General features: G+C 47.9%; 5 protein-coding genes across 5 annotated transcripts; 3 read left to right on the forward strand and 2 right to left on the reverse strand.

The window, feature by feature from the left end:
• Window positions 1-264: 264 nt before the first annotated feature.
• On the forward strand, window positions 265-1,897 carry TRUGW13939_01385 (uncharacterized protein; the record flags this gene model as incomplete). The annotated part of the gene is made up of 3 exons (XM_035484586.1): window positions 265-512; window positions 571-1,001; window positions 1,059-1,897. 3 exons carry the CDS (start codon window positions 265-267, stop codon window positions 1,895-1,897), a joined length of 1,518 nt encoding a protein of 505 aa, XP_035340479.1.
• A 4,843-nt stretch (window positions 1,898-6,740) lies between these two features.
• Window positions 6,741-7,733, reverse strand: TRUGW13939_01387 (uncharacterized protein; the record flags this gene model as incomplete). Its single annotated transcript, XM_035484587.1, has 2 exons — window positions 6,741-7,579; window positions 7,658-7,733. 2 exons carry the CDS (start codon window positions 7,731-7,733, stop codon window positions 6,741-6,743), a joined length of 915 nt encoding a protein of 304 aa, XP_035340480.1.
• Window positions 7,734-9,116: 1,383 nt separating this feature from the next.
• On the forward strand, window positions 9,117-9,569 carry TRUGW13939_01388 (uncharacterized protein; the record flags this gene model as incomplete). Its single annotated transcript, XM_035484588.1, has 1 exon — window positions 9,117-9,569. One exon carries the CDS (start codon window positions 9,117-9,119, stop codon window positions 9,567-9,569), a length of 453 nt encoding a protein of 150 aa, XP_035340481.1.
• Window positions 9,570-10,010: 441 nt separating this feature from the next.
• On the forward strand, window positions 10,011-10,337 carry TRUGW13939_01389 (uncharacterized protein; the record flags this gene model as incomplete). The annotated part of the gene is made up of 2 exons (XM_035484589.1): window positions 10,011-10,157; window positions 10,224-10,337. The coding sequence occupies 2 exons, from the start codon at window positions 10,011-10,013 to the stop codon at window positions 10,335-10,337; spliced, it is 261 nt and encodes an 86-aa protein (XP_035340482.1).
• Window positions 10,338-10,780: 443 nt separating this feature from the next.
• Window positions 10,781-13,321, reverse strand: TRUGW13939_01390 (uncharacterized protein; the record flags this gene model as incomplete). The annotated part of the gene is made up of 3 exons (XM_035484590.1): window positions 10,781-11,354; window positions 11,429-12,705; window positions 12,773-13,321. The coding sequence occupies 3 exons, from the start codon at window positions 13,319-13,321 to the stop codon at window positions 10,781-10,783; spliced, it is 2,400 nt and encodes a 799-aa protein (XP_035340483.1).
• Window positions 13,322-13,546: the final 225 nt, after the last annotated feature.

Genomic DNA, 13,546 nt, shown 5'->3' on the forward strand with positions numbered 1-13,546 from the left:
ATCGAAGTCTAGAGAAATTGATCGAGAAGGATAGAGGATGGGAGTATGTTGTAGGAGACCACTGTAAATCTCTCGTGGAATCGACACTACTATAAGCATGAAGTCCAGCCTTTATATAATCTCCCACCATCAATCCTTGCTCAATAAGCAAGCGGAGAACAATTGCACCGGATTCGAAACTACCATGATGAGGCCGATTGCTATAAATGAATTTACCCAATAGGAAGGGCGTTATTCCACTAGCGTGCAAAACGGGGCCGAAAGATGATCAGCCCGCCACTTAAACACGGCCATTTCCGTGAGTCGTGTCGAGGTTCCACCACCCTTTACTTAGAGCCATCACATCCCAGCTTTCCCATCCCCTTCTCTATTGACACCGCAGTTTTTGTACGACCGCGACTCGGAGATGAAGGCTCCAAGGGCATGTTGGCAATGCCGCCAATCAAAACGCAAATGCTCCAGGCGTGGGCCCTGCCAGCCCTGTGTCCCGTGCCAGCAAAGGCAGCTACAGTGTGGGCTTGGACTTATACAAGGAGTACCACATGAGGCAAGTAACCGCCCAGCTGATAGACGGCTGTCTTCGACCCTAGAACAAGGTAGCAGACAAGACTCCGTGAACTCCGATGACCAGGGGCGGACGCATCGTCGCACCTCCAGCGATGGGGCGGAGCTGTCTCCGCATCTGGCAATACAGCTTGTTGAGCTTTACATCGAGGAGATTCATGATCGAACCCAGAGTATTTTTCATGCGGCGACACTCAGGGCCAAAGTAAAGAATGACGATATAAGCAGTGCGCTACTGTATGCCCTTTGTGCCATGGGAAGTAAATTCTGTGCAGATCCCGACAGGGCCGGTCTTGAAGCGCGTCTCACAGAGGTGGCGAAACACTTACTACAGGCCGATCTAGAGAATATCTGCGTTGAAAATATACAGACCTGTATGATACTAGCAAGCTTAAGTGCTGGCAATTGTCGGATCCAATCTCAAGCGCTCTATCTTCGTAAGTAGTCTTGTTGGTAAGCACTCTACGAGAGAACCACATTCTCACCCCAGTTAGGCATCGCTAGTAGCATGGCCGAGATCCTACGCCTCCACTCGCCATACACCAATTCTCCAATAATTCAGCAGGAAATATCACGCAAGATATGGTGGTCACTCTACTTTGCAGACCGTTTGTGCTTCTCCGGCCTCGGTCTCCGTTGTCGAATAGAGAATGTTGACAACCACTGTACCTTGCCTATGGATGAACTTATATTCCGCTCTCTACCCCCTGATATTGAGCAAGGTTCGATACTTACATGGAAGCCCGGCATATGGGCCCAATTAGTCAAGCTCTCTCATCATCTTGTGCCAATTGAAGACCTCAACCGCCGCGTTGCGACCGGGGTCAAGGATGCTAGCAAAATGGACCTTGAGTTGGAAAGCCTTAAGCACCAACTGGAGGCGTGGAGTCGCCTTCTCTCCCCAGAGATGCAGATGTCGATTCAGAATGTAATCAGACAAGAGCAAAATGGTTTTGGCGGAGCTTTCATTACGCTGCATCTCACATATCACCACTTCTCGACTCTGCTCTACTTTCGCTTCCTCGAGGGTGGGCAGTGTTCATCGGCGGACAGTTCCGGGTACATCACTCTTTGCAAACATCACGCTTCATCTTTTAGCAGCCTACTTCACTTGTCTCGCCAGATGAAGGGCTGTAGAGCAAACTGCCCCACGATTGCCCACATGACGGCTGTGTCCTCTTCTGTTTTGGTACATAGTCTTCTATTTGATGAACCAGAAGATCTTCACACGGCCCGTCAAGAGCTCAAGACAAACTTTGAGGCGCTAATAGACCTTCAGAATTACTGGCCCGCGACGGAAGCGATGGTGAACGCCGATCCTGTCCCAATATGACTGCTCCCTCGCTGACTTGTCTCTTTTAGATTAACCGTTTGATGTCGTTTCAAAGCCTTTGCATTCTTTCCACGGAGTCACACAAGCTGGATGGGTGGATGGTAAGGTACTTGCTGGAGCACTCTCTCCCTCTAGAAGAGCGCAACCTGCCAATCAACACCCTGAATACAGATATAGAATCAGAGAATATGATTGCCAAAACTCAAAATTTAAAGAAGGCGGGGCGATATACGGATTTACAGTCTTTGGTGGATAACAATGACTAAGTCGACATTTGCCCATCTGTTGGGCGACTCATTGCCATACGAGGGAATCATCACACTGCTGAGACCGAAAGAATTACGACTTTTCATAGTACGACAGTAAACGAACCCTGGCAGGTCCACGGTGTTAGATGAAAGCTTGATCTTCATTCTGGTGTAATTATTGCACGCGCTGTTCGCGGGGGGATGATACATGATGATGTGAAAAGTGTTAACGAGATCTGAATTCATTACAAAAGCAGACCAAAGCTTTTTTATATAGCAAATATCGAAGTTAGCATTCTACGCTAAACAAGACGTGTTCGGACAAGCGTAATGAAAGGAGCAACGCCGAGCTTTTCCAATGAGTGACACGATGCTGTATTGTCTTTTACAAACACAATCTACCTTGATTATTACTGATACTAACATGAAGAAAAAATAAATAAGAAAAGGAAATGATTTTACTCATTCACTAGGGAAGGCTTCGTGTAACAACCCCCCGAGCTCTAGCCACCTTTCCATATTGCTAGTTTCAATTATTTCCCTACTTTGGGAGCTTTCAAACTACCTTTTCAGACAATGCATTAAGAGAACCCCCATTGACAATGTCGAGGGTCGAAAGCTCTACCCCGATCTTCTGACGGATCCAGTTTTGCAACTTCACGCCTCCTAGCGAGTCAATTCCATATGCCATGAGAGGTTTACCCGGTTCTACCTCGTCCCCAAGCCGTAAAATCTTGGAAAGTTGTGTCGATAATACTTCCACACATGTTTTGACCAATTCTGCCGAATCAGCACCTGACTTGATCATTAGTTGCAAGGCACGAAGCGTTTGATTACCCTTGTCGCTGCTATCAATACTGTCTAAACCACCTTGTTTACTATCATTAAGACCGGCATAAAGATAGCTGAAGCGAGAGTCTTGCACCATGTCTGAGCCATCCTTTGGGAGCGGGTACGCAATACCGGTAATAAGTTGAGCGGTACTCTCAGCGTTGAGTGGTGTGGTAGCGCCTTGCTGCAAAATAGAGTATGTCAACACCCTCCGCAGCATGCTCTCATTGACAGGAACCTGGTGAGTTTTGTCGAATCGATCCTATAGGTCGTTATCATCCTCAGCAATGTACCCGACATCCACAATCATCCCAAGGTCAACCGCGTTGGCGCGTAGGCCTTGAGATTGTCGGCAGCTCGCAAAGGCATTAAGAAATGTATTAGCTGCTGCGTAGTTGGCATGGCCATTTCTTCCCACGACACCACAAATGCTGGAGAGCATAGTGAAAAGGTCGGGTGGCCGTTTTAACAGCTTCACGGATGCATGGTGGAGATTCCAGGATCCTTGGATTTTAGCGTAGATCGATGTATGAAAATCATCCACACGCACGTATTCCCAACTTAGCCACTAAGAAACTTTAACATTGATAAGCAGTCAGACTCTTCACCCTAGCAGTATATCATGGACTAATTGGACAGAAAATACTTTTTCCCGATCAAGCACTCTTCGAGGTCTTTATACGCATGTTATATAGGAGATTATGGTGTCTATATGTCCAAATTGGCGAAACAGAACAACTTCAAGCTTCAACGTAACATTATTTATTAGGAAAAGACCAAAATGTTCCTAACACGGTTGGAAGTCTATTCTACCAGGGGTACGGCTGACCATTGTACTCCCAGAAGGTCCCTCCGTGTGTATCCTTGCGAGCCTTGTCAACTATCTGGATTATTCCATCTGTAGACTCCTTAACTGACACCGGCGCCTCTTTAAGGCCGATATTAGTAGCACCAAAATTACCCAAATCGGTGGCTACCCACCCAGGATGGATGACGAAAGACGTAATTTTCTTCTCTTCAGTGTTGATGCGCTTGGTGATCCAGTGCGCCATCGATTTTGTCGGCCCGTACGCGGCATTCGGATTTGGTAATTGGCCCCTATTAGAGAAACATTAGTCTCACACCTTTCTGAGATGAAACCACATCTTGGATGCTTCCAGGAAGGAAAAACGCTCTTACTATACAGTAGACAATTTGATTAGCTTTCGTTTTTTGTAGGTGACGAACATAAGATAACTCAGGGTGAATTCAGTACTTACCCCAATGCTTCCCGCAGTTGAACCGATGGTGACCCATTTCGGATCGACAGCGTTGTTCAGCAAGTGGCGTGTTGCCTGATACAACCATATAAGCCCAAACACATTAGGCCTCAAACTCGCAAGCATGTCATCAATCTTGACGTTAGCGACCGTGGGCCATATATAGCAAACTCCTGCATTCGCGAGAACGATGTCCAGATGGTTAATTGCGTGTTGGGTTGATAGTTCCTTGATGGCGTCTGCGGCGTCGAATTCAACCGTAGCGTCGAGTTTGACCACAACTAATCGACTGCCTTTGGCCACGGGAATCTGGGCTAGCGGTTCTGCAGTCTTTAGAGTGCGGACTGCGGCAATGACAACGTGATCTCGCTTTCCGAGATATAACTCAACAAGTCCTTTTCCGATGCCCCGGTTGGCACCGGTAATGAAAACAGTAGTAGGATCAGTGGTCATGATGATTTTTGACGGAGAGGCATTAGGTTGTGGTGTGAATTGTATTTCACACTGTTAGTAATCTATATACAAATAACTAGCCTAACCGCAGTTTTTTGATTAATAATTGTAAGCCCTGCCCCGCATGCTTACTTGTTACGTTGCTGTAGTTCTTTGTTTACATATTATTGCTGACAATGCATGCATTAAGGGGCTAGAACAATATGGGTATGCGGCTCGAGGTACATCATTCGAGACTTTCATCTAATATGTATTGTAAGAAATGTAAGAATTAGCAACACAGTGACCGTGCTTATATGCAGGGTATACACCTCCCTCCCTAGGGATCGATTGCTATTAGGTCAACACTTTCCAAAGATATAATGATCGAAAATAGTTCCCATTCAATTGACTAGAGCGTCAGTCTAAAGATATGGCTGATCATAGATCGCTGCACAATTACCGTCATGCTTTCAAATAAGGACTATATTCTAGACTCGGACACTGTCCTGGAGGCATTCAACGAAATAAAAAGCCGTACGGATGACCTTATTATCAATAACAACTTCCAACCCTTCTACGCCGAGTTCCTACCGAGATCTAATGAACTCGCAGTTGCCATTTTGTGCAATGCTTCGGAAGAACTCGGGTGTTTTCATTCGATCTGCAGCACCTGGCACGAAGCTTGAGCGCATCAAACATGCCCCAAAACACGAAAAGCTTGTGGACTACATATTCAATGTATTAGAGAAAAAAAGCTGGTTTGACCAATCTCCCGTTCCGCTGTTGCATGTCCCACAAGAGAAACCGACGAAATGATGAAAAATCTTCTCCACGACAGACAGGCACGGGATGCTGAAGTCAAACTCATCGGAATAATTGGTACAAGTTTTTCCAAATGCTTCTCTAGAAAACCCGACGCTACTCAGTTGCTATTTGCCGCACCTGAAGGTCGCACACTCCTTGGAAAGCTATAACAACCCTCCAGCAACTAGAATCATTAGTCGAGGAGATTGCAGTCAACTGGCCAACCGAGGCGGGCCCTCTCCGGATATTAGACATATGCGCCGGAACTGGTGGTAGCACGTCCAGATTGTTGCCCGCGTTAGCTCGCCTGGATATACCCCGTTGTATACACGATGACCGATGTCGGCTCTCTCTTTGTTACAGAAGCAGCCTCGATCTTCAAGCAGTACCATTCTGTGAAGTTTGAAGTCGTTGATATTGAACAGGAGCCCGTTACATCGCTGCGAAATACCCAACATATCGTCCTCGGCTCTGGTGTAATTCACGCAACTCGTGACATATCTGTGGCACTAGCCATGACTCATAGAATGTTGTAGTCAGATGTATTTTTGATATTTCATGGACTCACAACACAAATGCTTCGGGCTGATATAATATTTGGACTAATAGAAGGTTGGTGGCGTTTCGAGGATGGGTGGCAGCATGCTTTGCAGAGTGCAAAATCTGGGGCAGTATTACTTTGCCATGGTGTCCGATCCTGGGTATATACGTAGATACCACCATTCTTATAATTATGTTGACCCTTTTAACACGTGTCTTAGGTCGGTTTTTACTGGATTGAACATTGACCAATTTCATCCAATATAGGTCCAAGAATTGTCCGGGGTTGCTTGGAGACATCATACTCGGCTCGTTCCAGACGTCAATTAACCGATATGTGCGCGTACATAGGTAGTCTAGAGCCACATCTATAGATATATACAATTTGAACATTGAACAAGTATGCTGAGTGTTTTGTTCAATGTTATATTATAAAACTGTACCCTACATCAGGCTTTGCATTTTCCTTGACCATATATCCTCGTCTACTCTTTGCATTTCTCGGAGCAGGCTATAGTGTTGTCTACGGATCTTTTTGCGTGTTTAAAAGTGTCAAATTAAATACTCAAAAGGGCCTTTTATTCCTACCACCTCATCAATTGATATAGCAGCGAGTCTACGTTATTCTATCTGTCTAGCAATTATATAGGTCAAACTTAGTGTCAATGTCATGTATGTATATGTATGATGGTCTTTTAAAATTCTCTGTCATCTCTTCAATGTTCCTTATGAACATATACGAACAATTCCATTGTTGCGAGCCTTGTGTTGCGTATCTGCACCGGAATTCAGCAATGCTTCCACGGCGGCTTCAAAGTTTGTTTCAACAGCGATGTGTAGCGGCGTCCCCCCATCCCTAGTAATACCGTCGATCACGGACTTGTCCCCTATACAATGATTTAACAGCATCCTCAGTAAGTGAACATGTCGGCATATCACGGCCCAATGGAGAGCTGATCGATTGTGATAGTCCACGCATTGAATGCTGGCACCGTGTGATAGTAGTAAAGATGCGGCTTCCTCATGCCCCCCGATTGTAGCATGCATTAACGGCGTTGCACCATCATCATCTTGTACATTGCAGTATGCATCATGTTCGAGCAAAAGACGAACGATTTTGACATGACCCCGTTTCGCAGCGGTGTGAAGCGGACTTGCTCCCGAGCTTACAAAGTCTACAGTTCTAGTGTCGTTACTAATGGTATAAAAAGAGGTATGAGGCGCGCCGTGTGAGAAGGACTTGAGAATCGGGTCCACTGTTTGCGAGAAGTCTTCCTTGGGTTGAGATATCCAAGTGTTTGGTGCCTGTAGTGATTCTAGTCCTGACCTGCCAAAATCATTTTCAAAATTGATTCCATCAATAACGGTATCTTCGTTAAGCCAAGAGAACTCGCAGTAAGGGGCGCCATCGGAGAGATCTGTGTTGTTATTCCTAAGGAGTGACACTGTGGATTCTGGCCGCACGATATCTTTATGGTCTGTCTCTCGATGAGATGGCACACCCAGACTGGAAATTGACACACGCGGACGACTTTCGGAGGACCTTTGTTGGCTATCATGTCTCTCTAGATACCATTTTAATTGAGTCAGTTTTAGTTGCTTCAGATGGCCGAGGTCTATCGCCAGTGGCTGGTCTTACTAACGGCGAAACCTTCGCTGCGCTAGACGATTTTGCTCGCGACGGCGCTCTGGCCCTGTAAGACCGAAAGACATTCGCATCGCGATAAGAACGATGAACCGGTGTTAGCAGTTGATTTCCTGGATGGACAGGTTGGATCTATGTATCAGAGAATACCCTACTTGTGGGATCAGCAATCCATATAGATAAACGGTGCTCTCTCTCTCATTTACACAACACCCAGTAGCCAACGTAGTAATAACACAATTACGCAATGTTGGGATATGCCAATTTCCGAGTGCTTATCTATAACCAGGATCTTGCTTACTTACATCATCCTTTTGTTTTTTTTTTTTTCAGCTGGCCAACATATGATTTCCAACGCGCAACTTCTACCCGTAATTGGTGGGCTTGACGGCCTCGTAAAATAATGCAATGGACTAGCTGCATAGATATGGATGAGTGCTCGTTAGCAACAATCGACCTCACACAGGGTTGTTGTCAAGAGCAAATTGGCGCATCTTCTCAATTCTGTAGTTGGAAGGACTAGTTGGAAGGACCCTATCAACTACATATTCCCCGTCCTAATGCCCACAACGAGCGGACACGCCCCCCGGGATAATAAAGAGACTTTTTGCAATCCAGTGACATTTTAGGGCGCAAACGTAGGCAGTACAGTACTTCGGTTGAGGCCAACATCTCGTGAGATCTCATCTACACCCTGTACGTCTCTGTCAATAGTACAAAGGCCCTATCTCTCATCATGGGGTTTTCATCTTTCTCTTTCTCCTACCAAAACCAACGTATAGTTTAGCTGTCCTCGATAGATCCACTACGAGCCCGAAATATGCCAAATTTTGGGTACAGGCGACTTTTGGCCGCCTTGGACGCTATTCCGATAATAGCCACTGGCCTACCTCCTCCCCACCCTCAGTGAGCAACGCAAGTTGCCACTATCTGCCAGAGGATGCTGGTTGGCCCTCACTGGGCCAATGGCAGAGTTTGAACCAGTCAGTCGGGGGACGACTCATTTGCGGGGAGTCCACTCGCCAGCGTCTGTTACGGGGATCGGGCCGACAATGCAGCATGTGCCGTGCTTCGGGCCAATTTACAATTGGACCGAAGAGTATAAGTAGTGGGTGTCGATCTCCTTTTAAGCCTTTTTGGTTTATTGCCCGGGGAGTATTATTGTTTAGTGTATGGAGCTAGCTAACCTGTGTCTAGCTTTTCAGATCCCGTAGCCGTCATGTCGCCAAAGTTTCTCGATGACTCATGCACACCCTTCATTTCAATCGGGACAAGGGATAAATACTCGTTCTGCAAACTAGGAAACATTCCTTAACTACGCAGTAAACGTGAGCAGTGCCGAGGGTGTCGTCGCCGGCGTCCAGTTCGCAAAGAACTACAACATCCGGTTAGTAGTAAAGAACACAGGCCATGATTACTAGGGCCGATCCTCCGGTAGGGACTCTCTGTCGCTTCGGATGCACAACCTTGAGGACATCTCGTTCCTCAAATTCACCAGTACTGGTTACACAGGGCCAGCAGTCCGCCTTGCTGCCGGCGTGCAAGCCTACCAGGCCAACTCGGCCGTCGCCTCGCAAGGCCTGCGAGTCACAGGAGGACTATGCCCAACAGTAGGGCTCGCTTGGGGATATGTGACTGCGGGACGCCACGGGCCGCTAATCGGGCTCCATGGCCTTGCAGCCGACAACTCTCTCGAGTTTGAGGTGGTAACCCCGGAGAAGGGATACATGGTAGCCTCTCCAAGAGAGAATGCCGATCTCTTCTGGGCTCTCAACGGTGGAGGTGGCAGTGCGTATGCAGTCATCTTGTCGCAGACGACGCGGGCACATTCCGATGGCCCTGTGACCGCAGCTACATTGAATTTCAATAAAACGGACGACGCAACATACTGGGATGCTATCGACGCCTAGCATATCCTGCTGCCCGACATGAACCACGTCCCCGGCGCTGCCTGTATTTTCCATAACACAGTAGTCGACGCAGGCATTTATTACCGTTCTCGATGGTAATATTACTGCACTTACCGACGCATTGACGCCCTTTCTTGCCCACCTAGACCGGCTCAGCGTTCCCTACACAAATACAATCACCCATAAATCCACCTACTACCCCCACTACCTCGCGCTGACATCAGCTCCGAACTTTCCCACGAACAACCTCGCAGGTGGACGGCTCATTCCGTTGTGTAGTTGTCCGTTGTCGAGGCAAAAAAGTAGCGCGCTCACCTTGTCGCCGCCATCCGCGCTATAGTTGGCAGCAACACGACCGAGTTTACGGTCAGTGGCAACGCAGCCGACCTGTCTTTGTCGCACACATGCCTTGAGAATGCCGTTCTTCCAGCTTGGCGTACCATGGCCTACTCGCTCATAATCAGCGCGTACCCTGACTCGGCCGTATCTGTCGATGTTTTGGACCGGGTCAATGCCGAGGTAATTGCAGGCCAGGATGTTCTTCGCAATTTAACCCCTGACAGCGGTATTTATGTCAACGAGGCCACGGTTAGACCGGCTTACTAGAAGGGCGATTACTATAGAACGAATTATCAACGACTACTGGCCGTGAAGAAGAAATACGATCCAGATGTTGTCCTGTACGGCCCTGGGTTTGTTGGAAGTGACTATTGGACTGTGGCTTCTGATGGCAGGTTATGCCAGGCCACAGAGCTCAGCAATAATTAATGCCCTAATAATTTATATAGTGATTCGGCTGCTATCAATTGATAGTTATAGAAGATTTGATTCATTTCTATATATGATTATCTTATATTTCTGCTTAGCAATGCTTAGAGATGAGTTGATTGCTCAGCATCGCAAAACTTCGGTAGATGCTAACGCCAGATAGTGACAAATGTACTGCAACGTATTCCAGTTACCTTATACAGGACAGGGAGGTAATGAATAATAAAGACTAAAGATAGATATGTGAGGTATAGCATCGATGTTGGTTGAATACGTCGAATAGTGAAATACGCATCAAGATGAATTGGGTGGATGGTTGGTTACTTCTTCGTACGGGCTGCAGCAGGAGTCAATGTAAGCTAGTCTAGCTCTACAGTATTAAGATGGAAATAGGTAAAAAGAAAAGAGGGTTCTAGCCATTCAGACAAAGCTGCAGTAAGGAATTAGTCCGGCGCTATCAGAGCAGGATGCACAATGATATCGTTGGATTCAAGAATCAACGACGATGACAACGAGTCAATGTCAGCAATACAGTCACGATCCAAATCTAAACCAGAGTAATGCTCTGTCACGGACTCGCTACCTGGATGTTCCGGTTTGCTTACATGGATCATTGGCGGACGGGCAGTAGTTGTGGGGTTGCGGTGGAGGTAGGTTTTGGTCGAGGACGATGAGATAGAAGAGGGTGGTGTAGAAATGAGCTGGTTGAACATCGAATTCTCGGCAGCGTTAATGGCAAGTTGGGAATTGTCATTGGAATCGAGATGCGAATCGAGGCGGCTGTGAAGTTCAACAAGAACCTGGATGGCCAGCGGCATCTGCCCCTTTGATAGCCCTATCTCGGATTCAGAGTCGGGGCCAGCCCCTGCTAATGAAAGGTGCGCGACTTGATAATGGGACACGGTGTGCTCGATAATCTCGTCAACGCAATATCGGGCCAGCGGGATCTCCCTCCCGTCCTTGAAACAATGGATGTAGATTAGGGAGAGGTATACACATTGAAGAGGCCCGTAATAGCTGTAGCAGAACCACTTGTATGGGGAGAAGGCGGGAACTTGATATACCTGCAGTATCATACGACAGTAACTCACGCAAAGCTTCGCCATGCTAGAAGTTTAGTCTCGGGTTGGCGTTTTGTTCGCAGGACTATATCGGGGGGGGAATATCCATACCTGGTCCATGCCTTGCACGATTGGGCATCTGAACTATCCGGGGGCGGCAATAATGGCTTTTGTAGTAATATGATTATGTCGAATTTCAGTAAAGTCAACATTATTCGGGCCCATGCCCCGAAAACGGTGGGCATAGTCGCATCGTCCTTGTAAAGCTCTGGGTGGCTGTATGGGGATGCATTCGCTACGCGGGACGAAATGATCCCCTTTTCGGGGATCCCCTGTGAAGGGATACGGGCAATGAGGGTGTCAATATTATTTTGAAGTGCTTTCGCGGCGGTCACAAGCTCTTTGAGTCCATTCTGGGTCACAGCTCGTCCACTCTGTAGGCGTGACACAATCCTCGATTGCAGGCGAGCCGTCTCTGAGCACCCAATGGCGAACACGATGGCTACAGACTGTTTCGAAGCCAAGGGGTCTGGATTGAGAGACAGGGAGACAGGGAAGTTGCCTATATCTTCATCGCGTGTGTCAGCCATCATGCTCACCGTGTCCAGCGCCTCGCTTCCACAACAGGGAGGTAGCCCGGTGGAGATGCTCGACTGAACATCGAGCCTGACAATGTACCACCAAGCCCGACGGCGAGTCTCTCGTTCCACAGGGTTCAGTGAAGACCACAGAGTACCCTCCTGATGTAACCCCATACTCTGGGCAAGTCGAACTGTTGTGCTGACGGAGACCAACTCGGACTTTGGTTCACGAGACCGGTCCAAGAATGGTCCGGTCAACAGCGTCGAAACTAGGGTATTCAATGTCGGATGATCTAGATACTGACAGAGAGAAAGACTCGTCGTGTAAGCCGACTTGAGGCGGTTAACTGTCGTCTCCTTCTGTAAATCCTGAAGGTCGGAACACGTCCAGCTGGCCGCTGGTGCAGCGGATGCGCCACAGTATAAAACAGCAAAGAGCAGGCAGATAAAGGTCGGGTCATCAACAAATTTTTCTGAAGGCGGAACAGTATCGTTATTCCTACAATAGTCCCAGAACTCCTCGTAATTTGCCCGTAGAGTAGGGCAATGTAAAAGAGGGGAAAGAGGCCACACTGCGAATAAGAAGACCTCGAGCAGAGCATCGCTTGCGCCCTTGGTAGGCAGGAACCGTAAGAGATTAAACATGCCAATAGCGGATATATGCGAGGGGGGAAGACCAGAGGCGGGACTGCGATTCTTGTCAAAGAAATGGTCACTCTCACTTTCCTACAGGGAACTATCAGCGTTCTAGCACATATCAAGCATTCCAGTTACATTTTCGCGCCTCACTTACCTTTCCGGCAACAAACCCCCAGAAGGCTGGACCGATGTATCGCGCTCGAGCGCCCCGTCCCAGACTGAGATAGCCATCTCGGTGGTTTGTGGATGCGGACGTTGATCCTAGTACAGAGGAATCCTGGGTGGTGCTTGCCGTGCCGCTTCTTACTCCGCGAGCATGGTCATCCGGTCGCTGAACAGCCTCTTCACACGAGGGAATATCATCCTGTCGATGGTTTGGGAAACAAGCTGTAGGAGGCGGAGGCTCATCGCCTGCAGCCATCTGATTGTCAGGTTCTCCAGGCGCCCAATGGGACCAAGTGAGGTGTTTGGTATCGGGTTTAGCCCCATGGGAGCTTCTGTCCTGGGGCGCAGGAGACACTTGATGCACCTGGACGGTAGAACCATCGCGTACCACGGCCTTGTAGGCACAATTTTCCTTCATCCGCACACAGTTGGTGCATTCTGGCTGTTCGCGGCCGCAGCGGACCTTGCGACGGCGGCAGACGATGCAGCTGAGCGATAATCGAGGTCTTTTGATCGGGCGCGGCTCAAGTGGAAGCATCTCTGTCTTCAGCCAGATCAATTTATTTATACATAAACAGTGTATAGTCAGTCTCCTTCAGGCACGGTGGTACACAAGGTCGATGGAATGATAATCAGATGCGGCTCGGGCGACGCTATTCCGTTTTAGGAGCCTGCTTCGGCCGAATGCTGAGTCATTAGGGACCCATTGATAATATTTGTAAGCCCTAGTTTCCCAAAACGGTAAGGAGCTTAATGATGAATG

Source organism: Talaromyces rugulosus, chromosome I (assembly GCF_013368755.1).
Source record: "Talaromyces rugulosus chromosome I, complete sequence".
In the NCBI taxonomy this organism is placed as follows: domain Eukaryota; kingdom Fungi; phylum Ascomycota; class Eurotiomycetes; order Eurotiales; family Trichocomaceae; genus Talaromyces; species Talaromyces rugulosus.